Source organism: Rhinoraja longicauda, chromosome 9 (assembly GCF_053455715.1).
Source record: "Rhinoraja longicauda isolate Sanriku21f chromosome 9, sRhiLon1.1, whole genome shotgun sequence".
Classification (NCBI taxonomy): Eukaryota; Metazoa; Chordata; class Chondrichthyes; order Rajiformes; family Arhynchobatidae; genus Rhinoraja; species Rhinoraja longicauda.
The window spans coordinates 69,206,197-69,216,364 of NC_135961.1; the positions used below are offsets into that span (position 1 = coordinate 69,206,197).

General features: G+C 47.9%; 1 protein-coding gene across 1 annotated transcript in view; it reads right to left on the bottom strand.

The window, feature by feature from the left end:
- Positions 1-1,972, bottom strand: part of LOC144597083 (sprouty-related, EVH1 domain-containing protein 2-like) — a 71,697-nt gene extending 69,725 nt beyond the window's left edge. Inside the window, exons 1-2 of the mRNA XM_078405999.1 lie at positions 1,913-1,972; positions 614-1,012 (exon numbers count right to left, since the gene is read on the bottom strand). Of these exons, the coding sequence (XP_078262125.1) occupies positions 614-1,012; positions 1,913-1,972 (459 nt within the window). The remainder of the gene's footprint in view (positions 1-613; positions 1,013-1,912) is intronic.
- Between the last annotated feature and the right edge of the window lie 8,196 nt (positions 1,973-10,168).

Here is a 10,168-nt window from a genome sequence, read left to right on the forward strand (position 1 = left end):
CAACACTGGGAACATGTTTCCTGCCTCTAACGTGTCCAACCCCTTAATAATCTTAGGACCTTCTAAGGACCTTCTACAACACGGTGGTTGCATCGGCCATTCTCTATGGAGTGGTCTGCTGGAGCAGCAGCATCTCAGCGGCGGAAGGGAAGAGACTCGACAAGCTGGTCAGGAAGGCCAGCTCTGTCCTGGGTTGCCCCCTCGACTCAGTGCAGGTGGTGGGAGAGAGGAGGATGATGGCAAACCTAACATCGCTGCTGGACAACGACTCCCACCCCATGCAGGACATTGTCACTGCCCTGAGTAGCTCCTTCAGTGACAGACTCCTTCACCCCAAGTGCATGAAGGAGAGATATAGGAGGTCCTTCCTTCACGCTGCTGTGAGACTGCACAACCAGCACTGCTCCCAGCAGACGAGTCGACAACAGCAGCTAAGAACACACAGAAAACTGATGACAATTTACGTATCTTTTATTTATTTATAATGAATGATCTCTTGCTATCCACTTTGCTGCTGTAACACTGTAAATTGCCCCGGTGTGGGACGAATAAAAGAATATATTATTATTATTATTTGATGAACAGGCTGGGTTTGATGGTTTGATGACAAGACTGGGTTTGATGGTTTGATGAACAGGCTGGGTTTGATGGTTTGATGACCAGACTGGGTTTGATGGTTTGATGGTTTGATGACCAGACTGGGTTTGATGGTTTGATGAGCAGGCTGGGTTTGATGGTTTGATGACCAGACTGGGTTTGATGGTTTGATGAGCAGGCTGGGTTTGATGAGCAGGCCAGGTTTGATGAGCAGGCTGGGTTTGATGGTTTGATGACCAGACTGGGTTTGATGGTTTGATGAGCAGGCTGGGTTTGATGAGCAGGCCGGGTTTGATGGTTTGACGACCAGACTGGGTTTGATGGTTTGATGACCAGACTGGGTTTGATGGTTTGATGACCAGTCCGGGTTTGATGGTTTGATGACCAGACTGGGTTTGATGGTTTGATGACCAGGCTGGGTTTGATATAGCACAGTGAAGGGTCTTGAGCATGGAGACGGGTGTCGGGGATATCGGGGAGAAGGCAAGTCAGTGCGGCAACAGGCCCTTCGGCCCAACATACCCATGCCGACCAACATGCCCTGCCTACACTAGTTTCACCTGCCTGCGTATGGCCATATCCCTCCAAACCTGTCCTATCCATACACCCGTCTCTGTAAAATTATAAATAGTCCCTAGTGTGTGTAGGATAGTATTAATGTGCAGGGATCACTGGTCGGCCAGGACCAAAAGGGCCTGTTTCCACACTGTATCTCCAAACTAAAATAATAAAACCTTGCACAGACACAAAATGCTGGAGTAACTCAGCGGGTCAGGCAGCATCTCTGGAGAACGTGGATAGGTGACGTTTTGGGTCGAGACCCTTCTTCAGACTGAGACTCGTACTATCCCGCAGCTCCGGCCCTCACTCACCCAGGTCTGTAATGGACCCCAACATGACTACATTGTACGACTCATGAAACGTTGCGACTGAGCAGCCGTGTGGGGATGGAGAAGCTGTGCCATCGCGGTGATCCCACTCCACACCTTCACACACAGCCAGCCGGCTGTTCAGATGCATCACATCCAACCCATCCACCTCCTCACCAGCAGCTGCCTCCACACTCAACCCCCCCCCCCCCCTCCCTGCATCCCAGCAACCAACAACGCTGCATGGCACTGGGGCACTGCATGGATCAACCCCACACACTGTTACATGGCACTGGGGCACTGCATGGATCAACCCCACACACTGTTACATGGCACTGGGGCACTGCATGGATCAGCACGGTGTACCAGTGACCCACACACTGTTACATGGCACTGGGGCACTGGGCCACTGGGGCACTGCATGGATCAGCCCCACACACTGTTACATGGTACTGGGCCACTGCATGGATCAGCACGATGTACCAGTGGCCAGCAGCCCATTTCATGGACCTTCAAGGTGAAGCCAAGACTGTGTCCAGGGTGGGGTTCCAACTACTGCCGTATCTTGTGTAGGAAGGAACTGCAGGTGCCGGTTTAAACCGAAGATAGACACAAAAAGCTGGAGTAACTCAGCGGGTCAGGCAGCATCTCTGGAGAGAAGGAATGGGTGATGTTTCGGGTCGAGACCCTTCTTCAGACTGGTTAGGGATAAGGGAAATGAGAGATATAGACGGTGATGTGGAGAGATAAAGAACAATGAATGAACGATATGCAAACTAGTAACGATGATAATGGAGACAGGCTGTTGTTAGATGTTTGTTGGGTGAGAACGAGAAGCTGGTGCGACTTGGGTGGGTGAGGGATGGAGAGAGAGAGGGAATGCCGGGGCTACCCAAGTGAAATATGAAGTGCTGTTCCTCCAATGTGGAATATCCAGGTCGATTAGCCTACTCCTGCACCTATTGTCTCTTGTCTTCCTGGACAAGACTGCCTCTCTACTCCAGCCTCTGAGACTTCCTGTAGGTTAGACAGGGCTGGGAAGGATCTGGGAGATGTGGCTCTCCGCTCCTGGAGTCGGGTAGAGTATTGGGATGGCTTCCTAGATCATCCTCTGCATTGTGAGTGAGAATGGGTCCAAGTGTATTCTCATCGATGACTTGTAGGGTGGCATCATGATGTCCCAACTTTTGTACTCATGAACTCTTCAACCTTTTCGGGCGGCATGGTGGCGCAGCGGTAGAGTTGCCGCCTCACGGCGCCAGAGACCCGGGTTCCATCCCGACTACGGGTGCTGTCTGTACGGAGTTTGCACGTTCTCCCCGTGACCTGCGTGGGTTTTCTCCCAGATCTCCGGTTTCCTCCCACACTCCAAAGACGTGCAGGTTTGTAGGTTAATTGGCTTGGTATAAATGTAAACATTGTCCCTAGTGTGTGTAGGATAGTGTTAGTGTGCGGGGATCGCTGGTCGGCGCGGACTGAAGGGGCTGTTTCCGCGCTGTATCTTACGGACACGCTGTACGGAGTTTCTTCATTCTACCATTAGAGTCCGTCAAACCCCCTAGACTGGAATCAGCTCTTGTGGAGTGGGAAAGGAAAGGGTTTAAGGATTAGCTCTAGGCAGATGAGGTTCTTCATACATTCCTGGGAGAGCGATGTTATAGAGTCACAGAGTGATACAGTGTGGAAACAGACCCTTCATAGAGTGATACAGTGTGGAAACAGGCCCTTCGGCCCAACCTGCCCACACCAGCCAACAATGTCCCAGCTACACCAGCCCCACCGGCCTGCGCTTGGTCCATATCCCTCCAAACCTGTCCTATCCATGTACTTGTCCAACTATTTCTTAAACGATGGGATAGTCCCAGCCCCAACTACCTCCTCTGGCAGCTTGTTCCACCACCCTCCGTGTGAAAAAGTTACCCCTCAGTTTCCTGTTAAATCTTTTCCCCTTCACATTGAACCTATGTCCTCTGGTCCTCGATTCCCCTACTCTGGGGAAGAGACTCTGTGCATCTACCCAATCTATTCCTCTCATGATTTTGTACACCTCTATAAGATCTCCCTTCATCCTCCTGCGCTCCATGGAATGGAGACCCAGCCTACTCAACCTCTCCCTATAGCTCACACCCTCTAGTCCTGGCAACATCCTCGTAAATCTTTTCTGAACCCTTTCAAGCTTGACAATATCTTTCCTATAACATGGTGCCCAGAACTGAACTCAATATTCTAAACGCGGTCTCACCAACGTCTTGTACTGTTCAGTTCTGAAAATTGTAAACTCTGACAAAGATTTGAGTGAGATCCAAAAGCCCGATATAAATAATCTCTCTGAACTTTGATTTCTCTTGTAATCATTTCCATAAATGTATCCGGTCCTAGATTAACTAATTAAATCACTTAGATAAGGATGGGAAGACAGGAAGAGAAGGTGAAGAGGAAAGAATTGCCTTTTGAGAAAGTACGACTTGGTCAGTACAACCATTGTAGAGTTGTTGATCAAAACTGAATTGATTGTTCAGTCTGAAGAAGGGTCACGACCCGAAACGTCACCCATTCCTTCTCTCCAGAGATGCTGCCCGACCCGCTGAGTTACTCTAGCATTTTGTGTCTATCCTCGGTGTAAACCAGCATCTGCAGTTCTTTCATACACACATATATAGTTGTTGATCACAAGCTATCTGTAAATGCTTTACCGAGAGGAATGCCTTGAAAATATATGGTGAAGTAATCACGTTCAAATGTTGTGTGCTAGTCTATTAAATGTAACACAAAGGCTCCCAACACTATATCCCCCAGATCAAAGCTCTCACTGCTCAAAAGAGACCTTATTCAATGTACTGATAAACAGCTGAAGAATGTGTACACACATACAACGTGAACACACACTTCAAAGACGTGCAGGTTTGTAGGTTATTAACTTGGTATAATTGTAAATTGTAAAGGCATCGCCTTTGATAAGGTACCACACGGGAGATTGGTGGACAAAATTAGAGCACATGGTATTGGGGGTAGGGTACTGACATGGATAGAGAACTGGATAGAGAACTGGTTGGCAGACAGGAAGCAAAGAGTAGGAATAAACGGGTCCATTTCAGAATGGCAGGCAGTGGCGAGTGGAGTGCCGCAAGGCTCGGTGTTGGGGCCGCAACTATTTACAATATATATTAATGATTTGGATGATGGAATTAGAAGTCACACTAGCAAGTTTGCAGATGACACAAAGCTGGGTGGCAGTGTGAACTGCGAAGAGGATGTTAGGATGTTGCAGGGTGACTTGGACAGGTTGAGTGAGTGGGCAGATGCATGGCAGATGCAGTATAAAGTAGATAAATGTGAGGTTATCCACTGTGGCGGCAAAAACAAGGAGGCAGATTATTATCTCAATGGTGTCAGATTAGGTAAAGGGGAAGTGCAGCGAGACCTTGGTGTCCTTGTACACCAGTCACTGAAAGTAAGCGTGCAGCAGGCAGTGAAGAAAGCTAATGGCATGTTGGCCTTCATAACGAGAGGATTTGAATATAGGAGTAAAGAGGTCCTTCAGCAGTTATATAGGACCCTGGTGAGACCACATCTAGAGTATTGTGTGCAGTTTAGGTCTCCTAATTTGAGGAAGGACATCCTTGCTATTGAGGCAGTGCAGCGTAGGTTCACCAGGTTAATCCCTGGGATGGCGGGACTGTCATATGCGGAAAGATTGGAAAGACTGGGCTTGTATTCACTGGAGTTGAGAAGGATGAGAGGGGATCTTATAGAGACATATAAAATTATGAAAGGACTGAACGTTAGATGCAGGAAAAATGTTCCTGATGTTGGGGGAGTCCAGAACCAGGGGCCACAGTGTAAGAATAAGGGGGAGGCCATTTAAAACTGAGGTGAGAAGAAACTTTTTCACCCAGAGAGTTGTGAATTTGTGGAATTCTCTGCCACAGAGGGCAGCGGAGGCCAAATCACTGGATGGATTTAAAAGAGAGTTCGATAGAGCTCTAGGGACTAGTGGAATCAAGGGATATGGGGAGAAGGCAGGCACGGGTTATTGATTGTGGATGATCAGCCATGATCACAATGAATGGCGGTGCTGGCTGGAAGGGCCGAATGGCCTCCTCCTGCACCTATTTTCTACGTTTCTAAAACATTTACAAAATATCTGAAGCCAAAGGAGAGACACCACTCTCAGATTTCTTTGAGGGGAGGAACACAGCCCACTGACTCAAAGGAAACTGAACAGTAGCTTGAAGAATGGTCTCCACCCGAAACATCATCCATTCCTTCTCTCTGCTGCCTGACCTGCTGAGTTACTCCAGCATTTTGTGAATAAATACCTTCGATTTGTACCAGCATCTCAGTTATTGTCTTATACTGAACAGTAGCTAGTTCAGGTTAGATCAGGTCCATTGAAATGGAGACATTCTCCTTAATCTCTCATTGCCAGCGGTCCCCTACAACCGGACTATTTTCAGGTGCAGTCCTGCCCTCCTATTCTCCTGTTTGGTGAACCTCCCTCAGACTAGCTTTGCTCAGACTTTACTGGCTTTACCTGGCACTAAACATTATTTCCTTATCATGTATATATACACAGTAAATGGCTTGATTGCAATCATGTATTATCTTTCCGCTGATTGGGTGCATGCGTGGGCTATTATCTAAATGGAGAGAGAATCCAGAAATCAGAAGTGCAAAGAAGCTTGGGAGTGCTGGTGCAGGATTGCCAAGGTGTAAATCTGCAAGTGGAATCGGTAGTGAAGAAAGACAACACAAAGGCCGATGGACGATAAGGTTTTAAATTCCAATAATTCAAGACCTAATTTCAGGATGCAAAAGGTTTGCTCTCGGTAAGGTGACATGCCTGAGTTACACGCAGAGAAACCTGCAGGTTTCCTGTTCCGTTCCTACAAAGAGGAACAATGCAGAGAATAAGGTTTCTGCCGTTTCTCGTTGGGAGAGCAAACTCAGCGTGTACAAGCTGGGGGACAGAGCAGAGAAGCCCCACACTGTGTTACAGGTGGCATGGTTACACAACACAACACCAATTATGAAAGTTAACAATCAAACATGTCCTTCACAATAAAGCTGAAAATACTACAGACAATAGGTGCAGGAGGAGGCCATTTGGCCCTTCGAGCCAGCACCCCCATTCAATGTGATCATGGCTGATCATTCACAATCAGTACCCCATTCCTGCCTTCTCCCCATACCCCCTGACTCTATCTAGCTCTCTCTTGAATGCATTCAGAGAATTGGCCGCCACTGCCTTCTGAGGCATAGAATTCCACTGATTCACAACTCTCTGACTGAAAAAGTTTTTCCTCATCTCCGTTCTAAATGGCCTTCCCCTTATTCTTAAACGGTGGCGCCTGGTTATGGACTCCCCCAACATTGGGAACATGTTTCCTGCCTCTAACGTGTCCAACCCCTTAATAATCTTACATGTTTCGATAAGATCCCCTCTCATCCTTCTAAATTCCAGCATATACAAGCCTAGTCGCTCCAGTCTTTCAACATACGACAGTCCCACCATTCCTAGATATTGACAGTCATAAAGTCATAGAGTGATACAGTGTGGAAACAGGCCCTTTGACCCAACTTGCCCACACCGACCAACATGTCCCAGCTACACTAGTTCCACCTGCCCGTGTTTGGTCCATATCCCTCCAAACCTGTCCTATCCATGTACCTGTCTAACTGTTTCTTAAACGTTGGGATAGTCCCTGTCTCAACTACCTCCTCTGGCAGCTTGTTCCATACACCCACCACCCTCTGTGTGAAAAAGTTACTCCTCAGATTCCTATTAAATCTTTTCCCCTTCACATTGAACCTATGTCCTCTGGTCCTCGATTCCCCTACTCTGGGCAAGAGACTCTGTGCATCTACCCAATCTATTCCTCTCATGATTTTGTGCACCTCGATAAGATCACCCCTCATCCTCCTGCGCTCCAAGGAATAGAGACCCAGCCTATTCAACCTCTCCCTATAGCTCACACCCTCTAGTCCTGGCAACATCCTCATAAATCTTCTCTGAACCCTTTCAACCGTGACAATATCTTTCCTATAACTGGTCACAATATTCTAAATGCAATCCTAATTTCTATACTCAATACTCTGACTGATGAAGGCCAATGTGCCAAAAGTCTTTTTGACCAACATATCTACCTGCGACTCCACCTTCAAGGAACCATGCACCTGTACTCCTAGATCCCTCTGCTCTACAACACTACCAGAGGTCTACCATTCACTGTGTGGGTCCTGCCCTTGATCGACATCCCAAAATGCAATACCTCACACTTCTCTGTATTAAATTCCATCAACCGTTCCTCCGCCCACCTGGCCAATCGATCCAGTTCCTGCTGCAATTGTTCACAACCATCTTCACTATCTGCAAAACCACCCACTTTTGTATCATCAGCAAACTTGCTCATCTTGCCCTGTGTGTTCTCATCCGAATCATTGATGTAGATGACAAACAGTAACGGGCCCAGCACCGAACCCTGAGGCACACCACTAGTCACAGGCCTCCAGTCCGAGAAGCAACCTCCCACCATCACCCTCTGCTTCCTTCCATGGAGCCAAATTGGAGGATGAGGGGATGGGAGATGAGTGTACAGAGGAGGGGAAAGGTGCAGGGTGACTGGGGGGTTGGTGGGAGGAATGTCTGCTCATTGGGCTGACTATTAAAACGGGGCAATTCAATGTTCATACCACAAGTTCACGGAGTAGAATTAGGCCATTCGGCTCATCGAGTCCACTCCACCATTCAATCATGGCTGATCTATATCCACCTCCTAACCCCATTTTCCTGCCTTCTCCCCATAACCCTTGACACCCATTCCCAACAAGAATTTGTCCATCTCTGCCTTAAAAAATATCCACTGACTTGGCCTCCACAGCCGTCTGTGGCAACGAGTTCCACAGATTTACCACCCTCTGACTAAAGAAGTTCCTCCTCACCTTCTTTCAAAAAGAGCGCCCTTTAATTCTGAGGCTGTGCCCTCTGGTCCCAGACTCTCCCACTGGTGGAAACATCCTCTCCACATCCACTCTATCCCGGCCTTGCATTATTCTGTGTTGGAAGCTGCTCACATGCAGTGTGAAGTGTAGTTTCCCCAGAGTGACCTCTGGCCCACAGAAGGGGAATCAAGAACCAGAGGACATGGGTCTAAAGTGAAGGGGAAAGACTGTAGAGGAATCTAAGAGGTGATTTTTTTTTTTACATAAAGGGTGGTGGGTGTGAGAAATGAGCTGCCGGAGGAGGTAGTTGAGGCTGGGACTATCTCAACGTTTAAGAAACAGTTAGACAGGTACATGCATAGGACAGGTTTGGAGGGATATGGGCCAAGCGCAGGACTCACATTAGGCAGGAAAGAGATTCACATTAGGCAGGAAATGGTGTTGGGTAGACTGATAACAGTATAACAGTATAACAGAGCTTTATTTGTCATTCGGTACCGAAGTACCGAACGAAACTACATAGCAGTCATAGAAAAAAAAAGAACACAAGACACATAGCCCCAACACAAACGTCCATCACAGTGACTCCAAACACCCCCTCACTGTGATGGAGGCAACAAAACTTCCACTCTCTTCCCCACGCCCACGGACAGACAGCTCGTCCCCGACCGACCCGCAAGGGGATGGAAGTCCCCCCGGCCGAATCGCACCGGGCGCTGAAACATCTCGCGGCCGAGCCGGGCGATGAAAGGCCCCGCGACCGAGCCTTGCGCAGCTAAGTCCCGTGGTCGAGCCTGGACTGAAGGCTGATAAATCCCCAGGGCCTGATGGTCTGCATCCCAGGGTACTTAAGGAGGTGGCTCGAGAAATTGTGGGTGCATTGGTGATCATTTTTCAATGTTCTATAGATTCAGGATCAGTTCCTGTGGATTGGAGGGTAGCTAATGTTATCCCACTTTTTAAGAAAGGAGGGAGAGAGAAAACGGGAAATTATAGACCAGTTAGTCTGACATCAGTGGTGGGGATGATGCTGGAGTCAATTATAAAAGACGAAATTGCGGAGCATTTGGATAGCAGTAACAGGATCGTTCCGAGTCAGCATGGATCTACGAAGGGGAAATTATGCTTGACTAATCTTCTGGAATTCTTTGAGGATGTAACTAGGAAAATTGACAGGAGGGAGGCAGTGGATGTGGTGTACCTTGACTTTCAGAAAGCCTTCGTCAAGGTCCCACATTGGAGATTCGTGGGCAAAATTAGAGCACATGGTATTGGAGGTAGGGTACTGACATGGATAGAAAATTGGTTAACAGACAGAAAGCAAAGAGTGGGGATAAATGGGTCCCTTTCAGAATGGCAGGCAGTAACTAGTGGGGTACCGCAAGGCTCGGTGCTGGGACCGCAGCTATTTACAATATACATTAATGACTTGGATGAAGGGATTAAAAGTACCATTAGCAAATTTGCAGATGATACAAAGCTGGGTGGTAGTGTGAATTGTGAGGAAGATGCTATGAGATTGCATGGTGACTTGGACAGGTTGTGTGAGTGGGCGGATACATGGCAGATGCAGTTTAATGTGGATAAGTGTGAGGTTATCGACTTTGGTGGTAAGAATAGGAAGGCAGAGTATTATCTGAATGGTGTCAAGTTAGGAACAGGGGACGTACAACGAGATCTGGGTGTCTTAGTGCATCAGTCACTGAAAGGAAGCATGCAGGTACAGCAGGCAGTGAAGAAAGCCAATGGCATGTTGGCCT